Source organism: Trichechus manatus, unplaced genomic scaffold (genome assembly GCF_000243295.1).
Source record: "Trichechus manatus latirostris isolate Lorelei unplaced genomic scaffold, TriManLat1.0 scaffold00026, whole genome shotgun sequence".
In the NCBI taxonomy this organism is placed as follows: Eukaryota; Metazoa; Chordata; class Mammalia; order Sirenia; family Trichechidae; genus Trichechus; species Trichechus manatus.
In genome coordinates, this window is record NW_004443962.1 from 8,296,236 (window position 1) to 8,321,622 (window position 25,387).

General features: G+C 46.3%; 1 protein-coding gene across 1 annotated transcript in view; it reads right to left on the reverse strand.

Moving 5' to 3' along the window:
* The window catches only part of KALRN (kalirin RhoGEF kinase), a 789,193-nt gene that overhangs the window by 496,235 nt on the left and 267,571 nt on the right, over positions 1-25,387 (reverse strand). Inside the window, exons 4-5 of the mRNA XM_023728788.1 lie at positions 22,482-22,674; positions 18,732-19,244 (exon numbers count right to left, since the gene is read on the reverse strand). Coding sequence (XP_023584556.1) covers positions 18,732-19,244; positions 22,482-22,674 — 706 coding nt within the window. The remainder of the gene's footprint in view (positions 1-18,731; positions 19,245-22,481; positions 22,675-25,387) is intronic.

Here is a 25,387-nt window from a genome sequence, read left to right on the forward strand (position 1 = left end):
ATTTTTTCCTCATTTTTGTCTGCTTTTTGCTTCAGCTCTTGAAGAATTCTAAGTATTAGAGATTTGAATTCCCTATCAGGTAGTTCTAGTGCCTTTTCTTCCACTGGAAAGTCATCTGGCGTTTTGTTTTGGATGCCTACTGGAACCATCCTGTCCTGTTTTTGTAAATGTTTTGATATTTTTTGCTGTCTTCAGGGCATTCACTAGTTATTTTTCTCATTTATTGATTGTAGATTTGTTTGTTTCATCCCTTTTTTTTTTTTTAAATTTGGCTATGTCTGAGCAGGCAGGCTGTGTGTTCTTTGTTGTTTGCTCATCTGTGGGCACAATACTTTTCGCCTCCTTCTCCAACTGGCAGGGTAAGTCACTCGGATATGGTATGGCAGGGCAGGTCTAGCTGAAGAGGATTTACTAGGACGGGTTGTTTGCAGCATTTACTACAGCCACCAGGACGGGTCGGTAATCAGTGCAGGGCAGGTTCCAGTAGGCCATGCCTGTGCTGCTTGGTGGTGTGATGTTAAGCGCACGGTGCAGGTAGGCAGGATGTAGCTGGGAGATTGTTATGTGTGGAGCTAAGATGGATATGGGAGAGAGGAGAGAGGAACAGGGGCCAAAAACATACAAACAAACAAAAAAGAATGCTAGGGGAGCTTGCTGTTGGAGTGGAGAGATGAGAGACTATGAAATGGAGAAAAACAAAAAGGGGAAGAGGAAGAAAAGAAAAGAATGAATGAATGAATAAATAAATAAAAATTGGAAAGGGAAAAGAACATCAAAGTTCCCAGGGATTCCACCGGTGCAGCTATGAGGTCTGTGGAAGTTGTTCTCAGGTGTTGCAGTACAGCCTGGCTAGAAGGCATAGAGGTATACAACACCAGGTATTCAGGGAACAGAAAGAGAAGGAAGATATAGAGAGACGAGAAACTGAGTAATGAAGGAAGACAAAAAGGGAAAAAGAGGGAAAAGAAAACAAAACAAATTTTAAAAAAAGAACAAGAAAAGCCCCGCAAAAAACAAAACAAAACAAAAAAACCCAATGAAAAAAGAAATGCCCTCAGGGATCCCTCTGCGTGTCTGTGCAAGCTGAGGGGGTAGGTTCCGAGCCACGCAGCACCGCCTGGCCAGAACAGGCTCCCAACTCAAGAAAAGGAAAAGAAAACAAACAAACAATTCAAAAGAAACAAACGAACAAAAGCCCTGGGATCCCACCAGTGCAGCAACCCAGACCAGGAAGCAGTTCCATACTCAGAGTTCTGCAGCTCCTCAGAAAGAAGCAAAGATGGCGCACAGAGCCAGGTATTTGAGCAGAAGGAGGGGGAGGTGGTGAGAGGTAAGGAAGAAATCAAAAGAAGTGGAAAAAAAGCAACACCAGCAGCCAACAAATGGCACTCAGAGAGCCAGCTAGTGCGGGCTGGTGGAATCCAAGCAGCTGGTGCTACCCGGAAAAGAGACTGTGTCTGCGGGAAACAGAGGAAGCTGAGTGTGAATGAAGAAGGGTAGGGGGTGGGAAAGCATATATCACAAATTACTGGAGCTCTGCAGCCCCTCAGGAAGAAGCAATGATGGCGCACGGAGCCAGGCATTTGAGTGAAAGGAGGGGGAGGTGGTGAGAGGTAAGGAAGAAATCATAAGAAGTGGAAAAAAGCAACACCAGCAGCCAACAAATGGCACTCAGAGAGCCAGCCCGTTCGGGTGGGTGGAATCCAAGTAGCCAGTGCTTCCTGGAAAAGAGACTGTGGCCGTGGGAAGTAGAGGAGGCCGAGTTGGGGTGAAGAAGGGTGGGGGGTGGGAAAGCAAATATCGCAAATTACCAGTTGTTTTGTCTCCCGCTGGAAGCTCCGAGAAGCTGCTTTCTCATCGCACCCTCTGTTTGCTGGTCTCTGATAGGAGTCCAAGATGGCGGATCCATGCTGCATTAGCTGATAGGGGACCTCTCCATAAATCTCTCCTCGCTCTCCATTCTCTGTCAGTTTTCTCACTCCATTTGGTGCTTGGCTGAGTTCTTTATCTCTTCATTTGATGTTTTAGGGTTTCAGGATTGTTGTTTTCTCTGTTCGGCTTAGTTTTTTGGATCTTTGCTGTGGAGGGACGGCATGGTGCTTCTGCCTAGACCGCTATTTTGCCCTAGGGGATTTTTTGGTGTAAGGTTTAAAAATTATCTCAGGGCAATAGTTTCAGGGGTTCATTCGCCCTCCATGGCTCTAGAACTGATGAATCAATCTTGAATCTCACATTTTCTCTGAATGTCTACTTGAAAATGTGAAATAATCTATTTCCTTGCTATTTCAGCTAGTTTCTGTTTCTTGCAGCCAAAAGCATCCTGATATAGACACATGCTATAAATGTTTAGTATAACATTCATTCACTTACTGAGCATCCACTCTATTCCAGACACTGGTGATACTGGTAATAGAAAATCAATGTCACAGTTTAGTGAGGGAGACAAATATATAAACACACAATTTCAACATTCTGTTAATTTTAATAAAATGTGAGACATACTACAAAAGGGGTATACTCTGAGCTGACACCAGAGGAGCACTTAGCTCTACCTGACAGAGACAGAGGTATGGAAAGGCATGATGCCTTCCAGACAGTGGCCAACACCTGAGTGGGGTCTTGAAGGACAATGGGATTTAGTCAGGTGAAGAAGCTATAGAAGGGAAGGACTTTCTAAGGAGGAAATAGTGTGAACAAAGGCCTGAAGGCTAAAACAACATGGAATAGAGAGGAGGTACAAATATCTAAAGAGGGCCGTGGTGGTTCAGTGGTAGAATTCTCACCTCTCATGTAGGGGACACAGGTTCCATTCCCGGCCAGTGCACCTCAAGTGCAGCCACCACTTGTCTGTCAGTAGAGGTTTGCTTGTTGCTGTGATGCTGAACAAGTTTCCATGGAGATTCCAGACTAAGACAGACTAGGAAGAAAGGCCTGGCAACCTACTTCTGAAAATCAGCCAGTAAAAACTATGGCTTATAACAGTTTGATCCCATTTTGCATAGGGTTGCCATGAGATGGGGGCTCGGTGAAAGGTAGCTAACAGCAATACAAATAGCTAATCATTACTATGGTATGAAGTGAGAGGTGGGAGAGGGGCTGATAAGAGACAGGAGAGATAGGTAGGGGCAAAGGATGGAAAGCAAAGGACTGGGCTTTTATTCAGTGGCAGTGGAGAATGATGATTTCAAATTTGCTTTTAACCCCTGAATTGGGTGTCTACACTGAAGCCCCTGGATATACAGGCATTTATCTCATTGCAAAGGGGCGTCCAAGCCAGTTCTGCTCCCACAAACATAGTCAACCCACACTAGCATGTTACAGACTTCTCACCTACTGATGATTCTCCACCACTTCTCCCTCCATCTCTTCCCCTCCCCACTTTTTTCTTATAGACCGACCCTTCATTGTCTGGGTCAAGGAGGATAAAGAAGATAATGTGCTAAAAAAAAGTACCAAGCACAGTGCCTGACACATAGTAGATGGTGAATATATGTTAGTCCCCTTCCTCTTCCCCTGGGTGCAGACAGGATAAGCTGGCAGTCACAAAAGGTAGTTGCTTTCTGATTAGAGAAGACCAGGGTGCAAAATTTCCTGCTAAAATCACACAATGTCCTTGACAGGTGAGCCGCAGCTCTGCCTGGAGATGCACACATGTATGCTAGGCCTTTAAAGGCCTGTCCTCACTCACACCTTCCTCATGCTAAGTGACGTAAGGAAAAGTCTCACCCAGTCCGTTATGAACATAAATATTTCCAGACTGTAAATAAGGTTTTTTGAATTTTATTTCCAGCCTGTTGGTCTGGATGAACCGAACCCCCTGCAGCACTGGCAACACACCCATTATCCCCCTGTGTGGAAGGAATGGTCATCCAGAAACCAGCAAGTCAGGCAGATGAGAAACAGGACCAATCCAGCCAGGAGGCAGACTAGGCAGCCCCAGGCTATTGACTCTGGATGGTCAGATTCCTTCCATCTGAACCACAGATGCTGATAAATTATTTTCAGAAATGGAGTGGGGGAATGTGCTTCGCTCACTTCCCAAAACGTAGAATTGAAGAAGTCAAACCCTACTTATTCCAAGCTGAGAAAATAGTGCCCAATTTTATCCCAGAACTAAATTTAGACATAAACTGACATCTGGACCTTGGCAAGTTAATTTAGATGAGCTAATGCTTATTCCTGGCATACAGGATCCACTCAGTAAATGGTAACTATTATCGTTACTGCAAAAATTGAGTGTCTGTTGGATGTCCTCATCCAGTTCTCCCACGTATCTTAAAATCAACTGCACCAATCACTTACACACACACACACACACACACACACACACACACACACATATATACACAAAAAACCCATATGGGCTAAAAAGGAGGTGTCCCTCCCTTTTGGAGTCCCTCTCTGAAAGAAGGGGATGTTGTGCTGGAAGGATCTGTGCTACGTGGGTTTGAACTTGAGCTGAGGAATAGGACCAGATACGACCCTTCTTCGCCTTCTCCTGTCTTCCAGCAGCAGCCTCAGCAATGGGGCCTGGGCAGGCAAGGGGCCATGACAGCCACCAGGCGCAGGGGTACATGCAGGAGAAGACGCTAGGTGATGTCTCTAGCTTCTAGACCCCATCTAGCAAAGTATATCCTGCAAGAGCTCAGAATGTACTTAATGAAAGAAGTGCCGCATCACCTCTCGAAAGCTGTCCATTTCTTTAACGAACGTATTCAGAGGATTAAGGTGAATTGTTGTGTTTAGATAATGCCTGTTGTCCCTAAGAGTGGGGAAGAAATAACCAAATAAGTCATGGTAATATCTTCAGTAACTTCCCTCACTTTCTGTGCCTTAAAAAAAAAAAAAAAAAAAAAAATTAAATCTTGAATTTCATTTAGTCATCTATCCTTCTTCCAAAATGTTTTTGGGATTTCTTTCTGCTCTTGTCCTACTGCCACCATCCTAACACGAAGGTCCTGAAGTTAACACGAAGGTCCTGAAGTTACCATGAAGGTCCTGAAGTTAACTTAGCTCTCCTTCCTCCCTGACATCCATTCGGTCACCTGACCCTAGCTTCCTTCCTTTAGAGTGTCTGCAGTGTTCGCCCCTCCCCATCCCACTCCACTATCACTTGTTAAGCCAGGCCAGGCTCTCATCTGCTCACCCTTGGATTAGTATAAAAGGTCCAGAACTGCCTTCCTTGTCTCCCAATCCCTCTCTCCACTGCAGGACGAAACTTGCTAAAACCCCAGTTGTTTAGCAGTGTCCCTTGAAACCACCAAGCAGTAGGTGGTGCTCTTGTGCCAGCTCAGAGTGCTCTCAAAAGTTTTGTTCCATCAAGTAGACTAAGTGAGCACAGACTGTGCCACTGTCTACTATTTACTTAGCAGAGACTGTGTGCCTCCGGGGTACACAGTTACCTCAAACACTGGCCCTGACCTCTAGGAATCTGCAATATAATTGGGGACACATAAGACTTTTAAGCATATAGCTATAATACAAGGAGGGATGGAAGAGGACCAGTATAAGGGTGGGATGGATAAGGGCTATAGGAAGATGCACAGAAGAAAGACCACCTCTAACAGGGAAGAATGAGGAAAGTAGCATTTGAGCTGGACTTTCAGCTAGGATAGGGTTTCAGTAGGCAGAGACAGTGGAACAGGCATTCCGAGTGAGTGTGGTGTTGACATTAACAAAGATGTGAGAAGGTGGAACAACCGTGCAAAGCACAGAAGAGGACATCCTGGGTGATGGGAGCTGAATGCCCAAGTCCAGTCTCACCTACCATTCTGGACCCTTCTGGGGAGAATGCTCAGCTCATGACAAGGGTCATTTCCCCAGAGAAATCTCTTAGGCTGGGTCAAGTACACTCTGAGGGGGGGACCAGTTAGTCTATGCTGATCTGCATGAAGGAAACCAGTGATCCCTTTTTGTTCTATTCCAGGAAAGGGCATGCCAAAGAAGAGTTGTTCTTTTACCACATAAGCAAGTGCCCCTGCAGCAGGACCTTCCTAAAGGCTTACTAAGGAGGAGCTAGAGGTGAGCAAAAAAGCAAAGGAATAGAATTTCTTGGTAGACACAGAATGGAGAATGTGAGGGAACAAACCTTCTGGGATTCCAGCTAGAGGCAGAGCTCCTCCAAGTGAATTCATGTTCCTTTGTATATTTTACCATGGGTTTTCTGACTCTGTCCAAGATAAGACCATGAGGCTTTGGCTTTGCTTGATGATGACCCAGGAATATCCATAGGACACAGGGATGGGGCTGGAACAGTAAGTGCCCTTGAGCAGAGTTTTTTCCTGAGGAACACTGAAGACTGCTGATCTAGGTATACCTAACTCTGGACACCAGAAACCTGAAACTCAACACTTTCATACCAGAAAAGTCCCTCCACGCTTACATGTGAGAATAAAAATACCTGCATTTACATGTGAGAATGTGTTCCTCTCTGTCTGAATGACAGAATTCTGCGTGCATACCTTCGGGTTTCAGAGTGACAAACTAGAGCTACAAAAAGCACGAGCATCCATATACACAAACTATCTTCCTTCTTCTCACTTATAGAGATGGGACCAAGAGCCACAGACCCCTCTTCATCCCCTCTCCTATTTGAAAAAAGATGGTCTCAGGAAGGCCAAATTGAAGGGTCTAGTTGTTGTTGTTAGCTGCTGTTTAGTTGGCCCCAACTCACGGCGACCCTACGCCCAATGGGATTAGAGCATTGTGATCCATAGGGTTTTCATTGTCTGATTTTCAAAATCAGATCACCAGGCCTTTCTTCCTAGTCTGTTGAAACCTGTTCAGAATCACAGCAACATGCAAGCCTCCACTGACAGATGAGTGGTGGTTGCACTTGAGGTGCATTGGCCGGGAATCAAACTCGAGTCTCTTGCATAAAAGATAAGAATCCCACCACTGAGCCACCAAGGGTCTAGAGCCCACATCAGATGAAAATATGTTGAAATAACCGATGGGCATTCATCTGCAACAGAAAAGACTGAGAAGATCCACAAGGACTGTGTCCAAATTGTCGGACAGTTTTCCTGTGGGAGATGGAAGAGACTAGTTCTAGGGGATTCCAGAAGGCAGAACTGGGACCACAGGATGGAAGCTTCAGGAAGGCAGATTCTGGGCGAGCGGAAGGGGGGCTTTCTAAAAACTGGACTGATTAACGATGAAGCAGGTTGCCTCACAAAGCTGTGGCTTCCTCGGCCCTGGAAGGCTCAGCGGAGTCTGACAGAATGAGTATCAGTTGGGGAGGCTGGAGAAGGGAGTTCTGCACTGGGTAGGGACTAGACCCCCTGACTCAGAGCCTAGGATTCTAAGATGCTCCTAGCAGGGCCAGCACTAGACACTGGAATCCAATTTTCCTCGTGTCCCCTGGTTATTCAGGGAGTGGTGTGACTGGGTTTCTGATCCTCTGTTGTGTTTTAAAGGAGCCCTGGTGGGACAGGGGTTAAATGCTCAGCTGCTAACCAAAAGGTTGGTAGTTCAAACCCACCAGCCACTTCGTGGGACAAAGACGTGGCAGTCTGCCTCTGTAAAGATTACAGCTTTGGAAACCTTATTGGGCAGTTCTACTCTGTCCTATAGAGTTGCTATGAGTCAGAACTGACTGGACGGAAAGGGTTTTTTTTGGTTTGTTTGTTTTGTTTTGTTGTTTGGTTGTGCTCTGACATGGAATAGATCTTGCCCTCCTGCACTCCCCCCTTGGAGCCTGGGCTCCAGCCACACTGGACAGTGGATGTTCCCAGAGCCCACCCTGCACTTCGAGGCTGCCATGCCTTTGCTCACACTCTCCCCTCTCCCTGCACCCCAGCCCTGGCTGAATGTTTCCTCATTATGTTGCTCCCACAGCAGTGGTCGGGTGCCTCCCTAAACTATCCCTGTGCAACAGCTATGTGTTTGCTGGTGCCCTCTGCTCTGGTGTAATAAGGCCTGATTCTAACTCACTCTTCAATTGCCCATCCCTAGTACAATACCTGGCACTTATTTAATTGGGTTGCTCTTCAGCAGCAGTGTTCTAAGATCCCGTGGGTCTGGTCATGTGCTTCCATTTCCCTTTCCCTCTGTGAGGGGCAGGCCCTGTGTCTTTACCCACTAACCAGTTCCTTCTCAGGATCCCCGCCTGGCTTCTCCAGGATCCAGGACCTATCTTACCCTAATCATCTGTTGTCACGTGCTGCCCACAAGCTGCAAAGGCATCCCTGTTGTGGATAAGGCTGAGCTCCCCCTTTCTCCCCTACAAGAAAGCCTCCCTGTGCATTTCCCCCACTCCCAATCCCACTCACTGACATGGCCCAGCTCATGTCTGTTTCCACAAACCTATAGTTTACTGAGCATCTACTGGACACCAGGTATCACACTACATGCTTTATGTATATTTCCTTTAATCCATACGACATTCCTAAGGCATGTATTAAAATCTACATTTTACAGATAAAGGCTCTGATGTGCAGAGAGGGTATGTGAATTGGCCACAGTCACTCAGCTAGCAAGTGGCTGAGCTGGAACTCAAACCCAGGTCTCCTTCATTCCAAAGTCAGTGCTGTTTCTGGAAGCCTTTGCTGGATCTTCTGGCCTGTCCTTGATGGACATACGGAGCTCCTCCTTAACTCTTGCCAAAGAAGGAAGCAGGAATGCAAAAAGAAGGCAAGCTGCAGGTTCGGAGAGAATGGATACACAAAAAGGGTGGGCTAAGCACAGGCCAAGGAGCCCTGGTGGGGCAGTGGTTAACTGCTTGGCTGCTAACTGATGGCAACAAGTTTAAGCATAGGCTGCAGAAGGAGACGCAAAACCAAAAAACTCATTGTCATCAAGTCAATTCTGACTCATGGTGACTCTATAGGACAGAGTAGAACTGCCCCATAGGGTTTCCAAGGCTGTAAATCTTTACAGAAGCAGACTGTCTCATCTTTCTCCCGGCAGAGCAGCTGATGGGTTCGAACTGCCGACCTTTCAGTTAGCAGCTGAGTGCTTTAACCATTGTGACATCAGGGCTTCTAAGGAGATGCAAAGAAAGGCCACAAACGGGAAGGGAAGCAGAAGGGATGCAAGGGAGTAGAAGGGTAGAAGATGAAGAAACAAGAAGGAAAATGAGTTTTTTCAAACGTAATAAAATGCCTGGACAGGAACCTTGAAACAGATTCCCACCCCAAATAGATTAATTTATTTTCCCTTTAGAAACTGTACCTTAATAACTTTTGTTCTTCAAAAAGGGCACTTAAGACATTTTCTTCCACTTCCCTACTGGAGCAGGAGTGATAGCTTTTCTCTTTTCCTGGACTGCCTCCCTGTTCTCTCCCTCATACACACAAGACCACCCCCCTACTCCCAGCCCAGTAACCAGTAGACACCATGATCTTTTAACTCGCTGTGCTCTACCATGGGCGTGGTTACTATTTCTAAACCACCTTTTTCTCTTCCAATGTATTAAGCATAGCATCACTGCTGAACCTGATTCTCCCTACACTTCCCTACACTACTCTCCCAATCCAGTACCTGGGGTAAGGGAAGGGAGACACGGTCCTGATTACCTAGCAGAGGAGCCAGCATGCAATCAACTCTCAATGTTTGGAGTGAATCAATGAATGCTTCCATTACTGCTCTGTGCCTCGCACACATTGTATCTCTGATGACAAACTACTTCTTTCTCTAGCGCACCTCAACCATTGCAGACAGAATCAGGGTGAGAACCTGGATTCTGGAAAGTACTGTTAACACAGTGTCTAAGTTCTACATTCAATGGGATCACTATGGGGTCCATAGTTCTATGGGGTCCACTCATAAGTAGAGGCCATATATGCAGACTGTGCATACAACTCCCTCCCACTCAGGTCCCCAGCACCATTCAGCCCTCTTGAGAGAAACATGGAAGGGAGCCAAGCGTCCCATGTCCGAGGCCTCTCCCCTCCCCATGCCCTTCGCCTTGTTCTCTAGCCCCCGACTCCGCATGCAGGCCTGATAATCTGAGGATACCAATGGGGCTGAAAACACAGGAGACGGAGAAGGGATGTGAGAAGGAGGAAAACAGCTTTGGGAGAAACACACACTGCAGCCTGCAGAACACTGCGACTTGGATTATTTTTGGAATCTAATGTTTCCAATATTCAAGGGGAGGAAATGAAAAAAGTAGAGATTCCCAGGACCAGTGGACTGAAATAATACAGGACACCGTGTTCTGTGTCGGGGGTAGGACCCAGGCATACTTCCTCGCACTGGGTTCAGTCAACAGGAGGTGGAGGGCCATGGTGGTTTGGACTCCATGGGAGGGGGGAGGGGAAGAAGGAAAGGCACCAGGAGCCTTTCTCCAAAACGGGCAGGAAATTACAAACAACCCAGTAAAGACCTTGCCCTTCTGGCTGCCCCAAAGGTCGCCGCTCTTTGAAGCCTCCCTCCCAACACAAAGGACTCAGCAACTGAACTGCACAAATGCACTGGCACGCCCCCTTGGAGGCCTGTCCAGTATTTGTCACACATCAGATGACCCCTGCCATTCATTCTTCCCCAGTTCCTCTAGCCGCCTCCTAGGTCACTGGCACGTGCAGAGGTTTCTCCTGCAGGTCAAGGAGCCTCATACAGAGAGGCCATGTACGTGTGCACGCGTGTGTGTGTGCACGTGTATGTGTGTGCATGTGTGTGTGTGCGTGTGTGAGGGGGGTTGATGGAGGAGGGTGGGAGGAGCACAACAGAGGGCCTGCCTGTTCATCCCAGCATTGCTGCCACCTGGCTCTAGCCCAGGCCAACCTCTCAGCCTCCCCAGGGCTCAGCTTTCCCATCTGTATCATGTTGCTCATACACATGCCCACCTGGCCTGCTACATAAGGTCAACGGGGGACCCAGATGATGAACCGCTGGCTAGATGACTTTGGGTGGGTCTCTGCTCTCAAAGTTTTCTATGTAAAAGGAAGGGCTGGGCCAGAAAATCTCTAAGGTCATGGTATGAGAACACTTTGAAAACTGACATTCAAAAAAGTATTACACATTATAATCACTACAATGGGACTTCAGTTTGACAAATGACTGTGGAGTCATGTTACTGTTGGCTTGAGGGGCACGGGGGTTGGGAGGTGTGGGAAAGAGAAGAGACAGCGGCCAGTATGGCAGCAGAGGCAGCAGAATTTCTCCACAGCAGCCCCACTGGTTCTGATCCCCCTGTGCAGGATCACCCTGCTTTGGGCCCTAGGGAGAGATCATAACTGTTTATACCTTGAAGGGGAGGGCAGGAAACAGCAGAGGATACTCTGCCCAGTGACGGGGCATCCTGGGGATGTCCTGTATTGCTGATGCCGTTAGCAGGACACGCAAACATCAAAAACACAGCATGCACGTAGCCTTTAGCACAGTGGTCTGCTGCCTACATGAGGCCCCACCCCAGTGGTGTCCCACAAATATTTTCTCATCGTGATTAACATAAAGGCAATATTATTTCATTTGCACAGACCTCCAAAAATATCAGAATACATAGAAATATGCCTTGGACGGACTGCAGAAAGTGCTTCTGGCCCCCAATTTACAGGGGGATAAGACAAATATGGTCTTAGTCATAACACAAAGGAGAAGGTGCCAAGTGCCTCAGATGCAGAAGGTGCACGGGAGGGGTGATCATCTCCCCTGAGGCACTGGACAGAATCACTTTCCTCTGTGTCTGCTTCAAGAACAGTGTTTTTCCAGAGACCTTTCCTCATGAGGTGCCCCCTCCCCTTATCCTGGGCCCCATCAGGTACAATAGCAATTTGACCTGGGTACTTCTCTTTTGCACCTCACCTAGGGGCCCCCATGAACCTACATCATGATTTCCAACTTCTCTCAAATACCAATTCTTAACTTTGTTCCATTAGGGATAACTGAATATTGTTTGAACACGTTCACTTGGAAGACAGCATCAGTGACACTCTGCCTGGTCTCAGCAGGCACAGGATGACTCAAGAGTAAATCCTGACTGAGGTAGCTCAGGGGAGAAGGAAGGGAAGTGGACATCTAGGGAGCAGCTATGCTGGGCCAGGCATCAAGCCAGGCACTGCCACATACATTATCCCAATTAATTCCTACACCAACCATGGGCAGCAGCCTGCTTTTTTTAAACAGGAAAAGAACTCAAGAGGCTATGGTTTTATTTGCTGAGAAAAGTTTATTTTCCTTAATTATCAAGCAACAACCCTGAAAAGAGAAGAGCCTAGCGTAGATAGAGAAGAGAGAATGGGTAGCAAAAAGGCAAGTACCATTATAAGACTGTTGAGCCACATAAGGGCTTAGATATTATTTAGTGTGGTGAGTCTCAAAGGAGAAGGAAAGGCAGCTCACTTGGGATTGGGTGGGGGCTTTTGCAAACTAGAGACTCTGATATGCCTCCTTAGAAGCCTGTTCTCTATTACCTCCACCACCACGGCCACCACCACAGCTACTTCTGCCATGACCTCACACACAACACTTCTCCTGTTGAAGAAGTCCTGGCCACCCTGCTTCTCCTGTTGAAAGACGTTTCCATGAAGAGAAAGTATTACACATGAGAACAATGTGGAAGCAGCAGAAAAGTTGAGACATTGAGTTAGTCTAACTTTATCTCTGGTTGGTTGGTAACATAATTGAGGGGGTCAGAGATTAGAGATGTGCCCAAGGTCTTGTGCCTGGTGAGTGGCACCCCAGGACAAGTCCTAACCTCCACTCACCACAGCTCCATGTCAGCATGCACGTGGCACTCATGGATGTGAAAAGAATTTCACCATTTAAGAATGAATATGCCAGAAGGCATTTAAAAATTAGGTTCTCCAATGAGAACTTTCCCATACAGGAAGTGTGAGGGTGGGCACAGGTAGCCATTGAGGCCACAGCGTCCTCTGAGCATTTGAAACAAATGAAAACGTTCCATCTGGGTGAGACGCTTTGGTCATGGAAGAGGTGGGCAGAATAGAAGGCACCTAAATATCCTCCCAAGCGTGGTGATAAAGATCTTGTCTTGGACATTTGCCAAGCACATGGTTACACATGAAACAAACACGACATACTGCATAAACCAATAATAAGCACCGTTCCAAGACTGGAATCCCCACTGGATAGCTTTGTTCACTCTTTTAGAAGATTCTCTTGTAGCAAATGGGAACATCCTCCTCTTTTCCAGAATGGCTTTGGACAAGCCTGGAAAATGAGCCTCTGGGGGTAGACATCTGTGATGGTTAGTTTTATGGGTCAACTTGGCTAGGCTTAGTCCCCAGTTAGTCAATCAAACACTAGTCTGGGTGCTGATGAGGTGGTTGTGGTTAACAGCTACAATCAGTTGACTTTAAGTATAGGAGATAATGTGGATGGGCCTCATCCAACCCGCTGAAGGCCTTAAAAGCAAAAAAATGAGATTTCCCAGAGGAGAAGAAATCCTACCTCAAGACTGCAGCATCACCTCCTGTCTCGGTTTCCAGCTTGCCATACAGATTTCAGACTTGCCAGCTCCCACAATCACATGAGCCAATTCCTTAAAATCAATCTCAATAACTCTCTGTATGTATGTACATCTATCTCTATATCTATCCTGTGGGTTCTGTTTCTCTGGAGAACACTGACAGATAGCACATCATGTTTTACCATCATGCGTGTTTCTGTATTCAGAAGCAAAGTAGACAAAGATTTCTCAATCAGTTTTATGTACTGCAGTCCTTCTAAGCACTGCTCCTTCCCCACAAATAGACTGTGGGCCTTCCTGGATCAGAAGGCAGATGGTGTGGCAGCTTTGGTATTTTCTGAATCCTTATGTTGGTGTTGGCATAGAGGTGGGCACTGTGAGGTCAGAACGGCTGTTGTCAGGATGACAAGGCTGGGATTTCCATCTCAAGGTTCCTTTCAGCTCTGTGATTCTAAGACGGCCATCCTAAGTGCCCAGGAAATGGGGGGGGGGTTTCCTTCATTGAGCAGCACCCACATCTGATGGTGGCATATCTACAACGAGTCTACTTAATGACCTCTAATACCACAAATGGTTAAATGCTACGGCTGCTAACCAAAAGGTCGGCAGTTCGAATCCACCAGGTACTCCCTGGAAACTATGGGGGCAGTTCTATTCTGTCCTATAGGGTCGCTGTAAGTCGGAATCAACTCGACGGCAATGGATTTTTGTTTTTTGTTTTTTTGTGGTAATACCACAAATGGGTTCCTAATGGGGCAGAGGCCCTTTGCCTCTCCTTGGTAATGGGTCATGATTGCAGGACAGACACCTTCATCACGCAGGATCCACTGCAGGTGGAGGGGCTGCTAGCTGTGAAATGGGGCTGCACAGAGGGCCATAATCTGCAGTAGGCCAATGAGGAGCAACCCGGCCTGCGTTCTGTGAACACAGAGGAGGAGAGGCCCATTAGTTACAGACCAGAGGGCACCAGGCCACGGCAGAGGCCGTCCATCTTCCAACAAGATGCCCTGTGCATTGCTTCAGTCAGCTCTGAATTATCCAGCCGTCCCACAAATTGCTCAGTAAGGCCATCCCGCCATTGCTGAGCTGCAATGTTCCATCTTCCCTGAGCAGGCCCCAAGCACAGAGGCTGTGCCGAGGACAGTGCAGGCACACAGCGGAAGCTTAATAAATAGGAGGGTCCACCTCCTTTATTAGACTGCAAATTGCCTGCCCTTTTTGGTTGAACTACTTTGCTTTGGGCTATTAAATGAATGGGTAACCGGCTTTATGAATTAGCCACGAACAGGGTCTCTCCTCCCTAAATGTTTAATTGGGAGAAAAAATGGCTCCCTCATCCCACCCCTACAATGAGGAATGCGGGAGTCAAGACAGGCGTCAGGGGAAGGTGGTGAGAGGTGGCTTCACTCCCCAAGGCCAGTTGGTAAATGGGGAGGGCCAACTCATTATTCACGCCCTGGGAAACAAGCTGTCACCCACATGGCCAGAGGGGAGACTCTGCACCCACCCCTGTTACTAAAATAGAAGCTGGGCAATCACCAGACTCCAATTGCCAAGCACTTCCCAGATCTGGAACTAGAGGCCTCCAGTAAGTCTCCCACCAGAAAGGAGGCTAAGACATGGCTCACACACTAACTATGCCCTCACGCCCTTGTTTAGATGTGGATCTGCACGCACAGACCTTACCCTAAACCCTCACTCTCCTCATTCCCTTTCAGAACACCAAATAAGTCAAGCGTTGAGGCACTTAGCTCTGCACAGATATTTTAAATTAATCTCGAAGCAACTTAAAAGGAACATTTTTTTCTCCCCTGTCCCACACCCAGCACATTCTCCATGGTGACTGGGTCAAGCCTGAGAGGCATTTCTTCACCACTGACTCAATATGAAAATATTCCTGGGCTGCCCTCTTCCTGTCATCCTTCTTACTCCCTCTGTTTTGCTTTTAATATTCACCTCCCTCTCTCTCCTCCACTCCTCTACACATATACACACTCTCACACACTCTCTCACACACATTCACACACACTCATACACACACACACACACATCCATACACATTCACACACACACATCCACACACTCACCCCATCATACAAACTCATACACATTCACACACACTCTCAAACACACTCACACACATTCACACACACATTCTCATACACTCACTCTCACACACATTCACAGACACACACACACTTCTTTTTAACACAACATAGAAAAGGGGTTCTAAACCTAGCGTCCGTGGAGAGAGTTCAGGAATTGTGTACTTGGATAAGGAAAAAAAGTACATCTTTATTTCCCTAACCTCTGACTGATATAGAGAATTCCCTTTAATTATGAATGTAGGCAACAAACTACATTAGTGTTAGTAATACCTGTGCCTTTGACACCAGTAGAAACACATATTTTCATATTATATCTGGATTGTTGCCTTGAAATATCATTTACCCTCATCACTACTTCAAAATTATGGTAATTATTAGATCTCAAGTATATTTTATTATTTAACGTTACTAAAGAAGTACATGTATTACTATTGTTAAGTATTAATTTTTTTCAGTAGAATTGCTTTCCAAGCCTACATATATTATTTTATAAATCTATAGATTTATAAAAAGGTCCATAGGCTCTACTAGAACAAAGGGGTCCACAGCACAAAAAGGCTAAGTGGCTGTGCTGTGCCATGAGCATTAGAAGGTGGGATTTGAGATTTTCTCTAGGATCATCAGGGCATGCGGCAGGGGATTCGGGGCCACTGGGTAGAGTTCCAGTGGAAGCATGCAGCTCCTGGAGCAGAGAGCTTGGATGGGCTTTTGAGACAGACTGAAATACAGGCTCTCTCTAACTAGCAGTGTGATCTTGGGCATGCCACTTCACCTCACTGAGCTTCCCTTACACCATATGATTTTTGTGTGCCTGAGTTGAGAGAATACCTTTGTGGCAATAATTTCCATCTGGGTGACTGGCACCTGGCAGGCTCTGGGAAGAGCAGCCTTCCCTACCTGGGAACTTCTGGGGCTCAGGTATGCTTTTTTTTTTTCTTTTTTCTTTTAAAGGCAGACACTAGCTGTTTCCTGTGCAGGCTTCCCATACCCTGGAACTTGAGGAACACCGCGAGGTACCTCAAACTCAGAAACACTCCCAGGCAGTTGATGTGGTACCTGAGTCCCGCTTCCCCTTCTGTCCTCGGCTCGTGGGAACAGCACCCAGGCCAGACTGCAGAGCAGATTCCTTGTCCCAGAGCAGAAGCTACTCAGACTAAATCAGAGCCGTTCTAGACTTTTCTAGCAATGGCTATGGGAGCCAATGTACAGAGCAGCTGGTTCCTGGCCTGGTGTCTCATCACTCAGTGAGCAGTGGCTGGGATCCTGCTGTCCAAGCTGCCCCTCCCAGAGCAGCCCAGGCTGGCCATGGTCGTGCTGCTGGGCCACTGGGCAAGAGGCCTGAGGAAGGTCAGGGAAAACCCTTGCAACTCCTAACTAAGGTTGGGCAAGAAACCACTTTACATGTGTCTTCTAAAACCTGGCTTCAATGGTGTTCAAAAGTTGTGTTGTAGAAAAGGGATATGCATTCTTCAAAAATTGCATATATTGATTTTCTTCTGATTATAAACTGTAAACAGTTGGAAAACATAGAAAAGTTATACAGAGAAATCAATACTATTAATATTGTGGTGAATTTTCTTCCAGTTATACATATATTGTTCCTCACACACAAATTGGGATCATAATTATATAGAGTTTTGAATCCTGATTTCATCATCTGACAATGTCTAAAGATATTTGCAATACGGGCTCTTAGAAACTGTAAAACTATTCTATTGAATGCTGTTTGTAAAATTCAGATGTTTCTGACAGATGTCTGGCATTCCTAAGAATAGTACTGTGCATTTAAATATAGTTATTCCCAGAAAACTGATAAGTGGAGGGCCTGTTTCACTGTTCTTACAGAGTATATAATAGTAAATTCTCTTCTTTAGTGCAGAGAGAATCTAGAGAAGATACTTTTGTATTCTCAGCAAAGAGGCACGATATGACTTTTTTTTTTTCACTTCCTCATATCTTCCTTGATAAGGGGAAAGCTTTGAATATTCACTGCTGGAAAAATGATGTCTTACTTGAGAAAGTACTCAGGAGCTGAAGAAAAACAACCAGAAAAAGTTGTATGGCAAGAAGAGCCCTGGACTTGGAAACAGAAAAAGCTGGATTCAGGTGTTAGCTCTGCCATTCCAGACCCGAGGGCAAACAGCACCCTTTCCTCGTGTATGAGAAGCACCCCACCCACCTCAGAAGGACTGTGCAGATTTATGAGACCATATGGGAAAGTACATCATTGGTAATAATCATTAGCTAATGTTACTGTGGCTCCTACTGGCATTGTTGTGTTTGATGCCTGGCTGGCTTGCACCACCCCTGTACACACTCAGCAGGGCGGTGTCCAACAGTGGTCACAATGACAGACTCTGGAGGCAGACTGCTGCATCAGAATCTGGGCTGCACCACTTACCAGCTTGGCCAAGTTATTTAACTTCTCAGTTTCTTCATATGTAAAATGGGATGATGATAGCACACCTACCTCACAGGGCCCTTGAGAGGATTCAAATGAGTTAATTTACACACAGGGATAAGAACAGTGCCTGGTGCACAATAAACATTATATAAGGTTAAGAATTAAAAAGAGTCAGTGATCAAAGGCCAAGTATAAAACTGAAATAACCTTAGACCAGCTATAAAAACAAACAAAAAAACAGCTGCCATCAAGTTGATTTTGACTCATGGTGACCCCATGTGTGTCAGAGTAGAACTGTGCTCCACAGGGTTTTCAATGGCTGTGATCTTTCAGTACTAGATCACCAGGCCTTTCTTCTGAAGTACCTCTGGGTGGACTTGAACCACCAACCTTTTGGTTAGTAGCCAAACGCTTAACCATCTGCACCACCAGCAACTCCTTCCGATTCCCACAAAATCAGGGACGGATCACCTAAAAAGCAAGGTAAGCACGAGCTTAGGGCATCCGTAAAACAGGGACCTATAGATGCCAAGCAGAGAGGACACAGGGAAAAGCGAGCGCCACAATGGAAGGGGACTGGCAGGGCACTAAATGGAACTGATGCCAGCTCCAGCGCGAGAGAATGTGCTGTCTATAGGACTCACGGATGCTGTCTGAATGCGTGAGTAAGCAGAGGAGGGGCACCACAGATTATCAGGATTTAGAGCTCTCGTACGACTTAATCTGGCCCTGCACAAAACTGGTATTGTCATTAATTAGAAAGTTGGATTAGCAACCTCCACCAGTTTCCCCGTGAAGCTGTGCTCCGTCCCACAAGCTCGGGCTTGGCCCACTCCCTCCCTACCTTCTCTGCATCCTGCTCGAAGAGCCGCAGCTGGAAGCACTGGTCCAGCTTGAGCTTGCGCACGTGCCACATTTGGTGCAGGTGCTGCCGGGTGGAGTGCAGCTTGTCCAGGAGGCTGGTGATCTTGGGCACCAGGCTCTGGAAGTCAGCGCTGCCCGGGATGCAGTTGCGCCCTGAGAAGCCGTCACTGCAGCGGATGCATTGCAGCAGCCGCTGCCCCTCCCGGTCCAGCTCCTCCACAGGGGCCTTCAACACTTTTTTCTTGAGCTGCGTGTGCTCATCAATGAGCCGCCGAGAGCCCTCCACATCCACGGGGAACTCCTTCCGGGCCAGCATCTCCTGAAGGTCCTCCAGGCGCGAGAGCAGGTGCACCGCGCTGTTGAAGAACTCCTCCAGGGACAGCCGCAGCTCAATCCACTCCTCATGGTTATAGTCCAGGGAGCCGTCAAACTCCTCCGTCAGCTGGGAGGGGTCCACCAGCTTCGTGAGGCCCTCCACGGATACCATGCTGGTCTGGGAGGGGCAGACAGGAAGGAGACTCAGTGACGCTCGGGCGGTGGGGGGAAGAAGGGAGCAGAAACAGGCAGTGAAGGGGAAAGGACAAGATGAGCCACAACAATAACGACCACAGCTTGCGTAGGAGAAGGCCAGTGGGAGAGCCTGGGGCCCACTGGGCAGGAGCTACAAATCAGCCAGGGTCAGCACTTTGGACAGACAGGGGCACTGGTTCAAAAAGCCTCTCCATCTGCCCGCCATTTACCGCTCCCCTAGTCGTCCCTCCTCTCTACCCCCAAGTTCACCCCCGGGGGCTTCAGATGCTAGAAGCAGGAAAAGCTGGGAGAAAATCAGACCCGGTGCCTGGGGGCCCAGTTTTCTATAGCTTTAAAACCCAGGCCCACGGACCAGGATGTCATCAAGCTTGGACTAAGCAATGTGAGTGGTACTTGGGCTGGGAGAATCTCACAGTCTAAGCTCCTGCCTCGGGCTGGGCCAGCTGCCGCCCAGTCCTGAGGTTCTCACCATTCGAAGACGGGAGTGCTGTGAACAGAACCAGGGCGGGGGAACGGGGGGTCTGGGCCCTTGGTTTTCTCTGTGAGCCACCTAGAAGCTCAAGCAGAGTGGACAATGTCTGTCTCCAGGAAGCAAATCATCCTCAGCAAATGACGATGCAAGCAATGAAACGTCCTTCCCTTCGGATGTCTCGTCTCTCTCCTGAAGGAGGGGCTATCAAAGAAATATCTGGGTTCAGATCCCAGTCCTACACTTACTGACTGTGTAACCCAGGCAAGCTCTTTAGGCTCTCAGAGCCTCAGTCTCCTCATCTGTATAATGGAAATGATAGTACCTTTCTCACAGGACTGTGCTAGGATTAAATGAGTCAATGGGTATAAAGAACGCAGGGTGCCCAGCACAGAGTATGTGCTCAGCCCGTTAGCACCACCGTGAGGGTGATCAGAAGGCTAAGTCATTACTGACCCCTAAAAGCAGCTGGTCTGGGTCCTCCTACTCTCTGAGCATCTCGCCTTCTCCTCCCTTTCCCTCTGTCCCCTTCCTAAGAGAGAAGGAGGAGCTGCCACAAGAAGAAGGGCTGGTCTGCAACAGTGGTTCTCAAATGTGACTGCTCATTAGAATCCCCTGAGGAGCTTAATTCAAAAAACACTCGAACCCCACCCCTAGTAATCATGACTTCACTGGCCTGCAGTGGAGCTTGGGCATGGGTGTTTTTGTAAAAGCTCCCCCGTTGACTCTAATGTGCAGCCAGAGTTACCAACCTCTGCTCTCTAGATCCTTGCTTCTCAAAGTGTGACCGCTGTATCAGCAGCATCGGCATCACCTGGGAGCCTGTTAGAAATGCAGAATCTCAGGCCCTACCTCAGACCTAAAGTCAGAATCTGCATTTTAACAAGAGCTGCTGGGGTTTGTGTGCATGTTAAATTTTGAGAATTACTGTTCTGGAGCACCTTCCGCTTAGACTTTGGCTCAAAGTTTGCCACTTCCAGGAAGTCTCCCATGATTAATACTCATCAATTATCCACTAAGTATCTCTTATTGAACAAGCCTGTACCCTCATCCCTGTATCACTTACTGTTTCAGTCTGCACTAGATATTTACTTGGCTGTTTTCGAGATACTGCTTTATAAATATTCTTCCCTGCTATAGCACGTACTGTTCTTCTGCGTGGGAGTTCCCCAGTTATCCCTCCCTTGCTTTTGGATAAGGAGGCAGAGACAAGCTTGCTCAGCTTGGGGTGAAGGGGAGCACAGGGCAGCTAGGCTGAAGCAGAAGTTTCAAGAATTATTGAAAAGATTGTTTTCGGTCTCTTCAGCTTAATAAATGCGTAGGCCTGTTGTCACCACCTCTATATAAACAAACCAAAATTATAAACAGCATTTTCCCACAGGGCTCCTAGTGTTCAGTAAGGGTGTTAGGGGAATATGAGAGTTAGCGGCTGTTATACTAAGCCACACTGATTGTGTTATTTACACAGAGTCAGAACTGCCTCTCTTAGGTCATCGAGCTCCAATTACCACTGAGCGGGCCACCAGCCCGTAGGCAGGGGCTCCTGGCCCTGTGGGGCAAGAGTCTGCACTGCGAGGTTGCTGAAAGATTCAAAGCAGCTCTGCCTTTACATCACACACACACACACAGAGAGAGACAGAGACACACACACACACACTCTTAACCCCCTCACAGGTTAGGACCAGAATTCTGAGAAAGGAGAATACGCTCAAAGTTGGGCTGGAACAAAGAGGCTTAAATCACTGATTTAATCTGATGTGTTACCATTAAAATTCTCAGGGAACTCATACGTCCTCTGGAAAAATCTACTTAAAAAATAACATGTTTTCACTGATTATAAAAGTAACATATAATCCCTGAAAGAAAATAGAAAAATAAGAAGAAAATAAGAACCACCCATAATCCAGACTCCTGGAATAAGTCACTGCTGACTTTTCCATGTCTCTCTGTCTTCTTTCCCTATATATATACTTAAAAAACAAATTTGAGATTATACTGCCCATGCTGTTTTATAATCTGTCCTTTTTAACTTGATGTCATGAGCATTTTCCTATAACACTAAATATTTTTCCAAAAATAAATGTTTAATAGATTTTTAGTATTTGTGTATTGATGTCATCAATCCCCTATCGGTGACACCAATGTGTATTAGATATTATAGAAAACAGCTTGGCTGCTAACTGAAAGTTAAGCAGTTCAAACACCCCAGCCGCTCTGTGGAAGAAAGATGTGGCAGTCTGCTTCCTTAAAAATTTCAGCCTTGGAAACCCTATGGGGCAGTTCTACTCTATACTGCAGGGTTGTTAAGAGTTGGAATTGAATCAACGGCAATGGGTTTTTTATTATTGTTATAGAAAACAATGTGATGAGCATCTTTGTACTTTTTTTCTGTAATTATAAGTAGCTTTCCATCTTTTAGTTTTGTTTGGTTTTTGTTTTAAGAATATTTTCCTAAAAGAAGAATTAACAGATCAATGAATATAAATTTTTTAATTAAGGCTTTTGAGACAAATTGCAAAGTTGCCCCAGAAACACTTGTCCCAATTTACACACCTGCCAACTGTCAACAGAGTGTCCAAAGATGCTCTTGAGCCTGTCAGTTCTCTCTAGCCTCTAACTGGTAAGGCCGGTGGCATGTTGCGTAGGGTTGGGTAGATGGAGAACGCAAAGTGAAGTAAGTGTGGGGGTGGCAGAAGGAATGGGAAAGAACATGCTGAGGAGACTGCTCACCTCAAAGATGAATTTGGAGCTGCCGAAGTTGGTCTTCTGTTTCTGCCAGAAATTGTCGGGTTTGATGATGAGGGCCACGTGGATCTCGGCTGGAAAGGCTTCCTGCAGTGTCTTGAGGAGGGGCTTGATGAGGTCCCATTTGGAGCCCCGCATGTCGATGATGACGGTGAAGCCACGTTTGCACACGTCCTCACTGTGGGGAGGTCAGAGGTCAGGCAAGGTCACTCCGGGCAGGTGAAACTTTGCAGCATGAAGTCAAAAAGCATCCAAAAACCTGCATTCCCCTTGACCTGGACCATCCCACCAACCTCATGCCAGGTCTCCTGTCTGCTCTCCAACCCAACTCAAAATGTACTGTCCCAGAAAGTCTTTCTAGATGAATCCCATCTGACCAATGGTCCCACAGAATACTTCCCCTAGCACTTAGGAAATAACTCGGGTTTCCCTACAGTCATTAGCACCTGTTGGAATGTTTAATGTCTGGGTATTTGCAATTTTTGTTCGAATTTTTGTCTCCCTCTCTTTCTCTTAGGAAGAGTCTTGTTATCCCCATTTGAACACGAGTGCTCTGAAGACGGGGATCTTGTCACCCCTTAAATCTAAGATGGAAAGCCCTTAGCATGAGTGCTGTCCTTCCCTGAACCCGCTTCAATGGCATGCCACCTGACATTGGCACCCTACCACTGAACCCAGACTGGGCCAAAGAATCTTCCTCAACAGAGGGCTCTAGGCCCAGTCTACCAACTGGTTAGAGATGGCGCACAAAGTATTAGTAACGTATATTTGCCACCATTGCATTTAATTTGTATTACTTGTAGTTCAAAATGTATGTCAGTTTTTAAAAATCAGGATGCTGAGTGGTTCTGATCACTCAGAGGTAGCCAAGGGTGGGGCTGGACTGGAATGGTGGATGCAGCCCAGTTGTCTCCCGTGTTTCTGTTATAAAGTCAGGGTGTAAGAAGGCGTGTTGGGGGGGATGGGAAAGCTGCTGTTGAAATCGAGGTCAGGTGAAGTGGCAGTGACCTTCTTGAAAATCAAGAAAGAATCAGGCTAAGTGAAATCAAGATGTTGCTATATACCTTACTAAGTAGCAACATTTATTAATAATTGTTTAAACACTTGGACTTTGACGACAACACCTGAGCACAGAATGAAAAAAAAAAGAAGATCAAAATAGTTACAACATCTCCGTTTGGAAGAAAGTCCAAGTTCGGGTAGGTAAGGCTCTTTCCTTCTTCTTGGTTTATTTGGCCTATCCATTCATGTTATAACTCATTTAATTCATGTTTTCTCTCTTTTTGTACAAACACAGGTGTAGTATTTTCCTGAGGGTCTTTAGCTTAAGTTCCTGTCTCCCAGATTGCATTTGCTTGAACACTGTACGCGCCACCTGACCTACAGGTGTGCAACACCACGTGTCAATTGCTCACAGCTAGTGGAGATAAAGATTTAGGCCACAAAAGGAAACAAAAAACCCTTTCCAGGCTTCATTCTCAAATCTCAATCACTGATGAGAATGTCACAGGCAGGTGATGGGACCACAGCTCCTGTGACTGTGTGAGAGCCTCCCAGTTAGACAGGAAACTCCCCAAGTGGGGGGACCTTCCACTTCTTCTTGTATTCCACTGTTCAATACAAGGGACTAGAGTCATCATGGGAGGAAGGCTGAGTCTTATTTCTGCCTCAAATCCTGCATTCCAAAGGAAAGGAGTTGCCTCTTCTTTTCTGACACTTACTGAATCAACAAGTGGCTAGAGTTCTCCGTAGATAATGTTCTCTGCCCCATTGTCTCAAAGCAATGTGACTTTTCCCTAAATTACAGGATTTCTTTCCCATTATAAAAGAAATGCCCGCTCATTATAGAAAAGTTGAAATATTCAAGGATCTATATAAGAGCTGCTAATGGTAGGAGTATCTGATTTTTTCCTTAAAAATAATCCTCTGGACTATTTCCTTCCAGTCTTTTTCATGCACATAGTTTTCACATCATATAGTGTTCTACTTTCCACTGTAGAATATTTAGAGTTTCTTCTCATGTCTAAAATTTCTTTGAAACTGTTATATTTAATGACACATAATAATCCATCTTATACCTATATCAGTACTTGCTTAATCATTCCCATGCTTTATAGAAAGGCATACCAACTCGCATGTCCACCAGCAATGTATAAGTGGCCCCTCATCCCTTTATTGTATCCTCACCAGCACTGTAGCCTCATAGTCATTGAAGTTTTTAACTCTTTGCCTGTTTTCTGGGAAAAATATGACATTACATTTAAAATTGCATTTCTTTGATTACTAGGTGTAGCTTGTTGGCCCATAAATGTTTCTTCTAGGAATTACCTGATCTGTACTCTTACCGATTTTTCTACCGGGGCTTAGTGGCTTCTCTCAGTGAGTCTAGTTTAGCTTGACTCTCCATCTGTTACATGCCCACTTGTGTCAGGCACTGCAAGGCAACTTTCAGGGTGGGTCTTGCCTTTCCTTAGAGATGATGGGCTTCCTTGTTTACCTGCTCCTCATAGCTGTTACCATAATTATGCTTACGTGAGAAATCTCCATCCCTAACAACAAATATTCTGTTACCACCAAGAGCTGCAGTTTGACTAGCCCAGATTCTAAATGCATTGGTCGATAGCACGATGCACACTATTAACTAATCACTTCTGACAACTGAAAGTAGGAATCAGGTACTAATTTTGTCTAGGAAGTTCTCACCAACTCAGGAGATGGGGAAAGAGGGCCAGGGGCTGAATGATGAGAACTAATGTAATTGGCTTCTTTCTGTGAAAATAGCCTACTCTCCCAGGGTGCACTGCATGTTTGCTTTCAAGTAAGGGACATAGCTGGGTGAGGGAAAAGAACTGTTTACCATGTGCTTCTTCTATGCTTCGGAAGAGAGATGT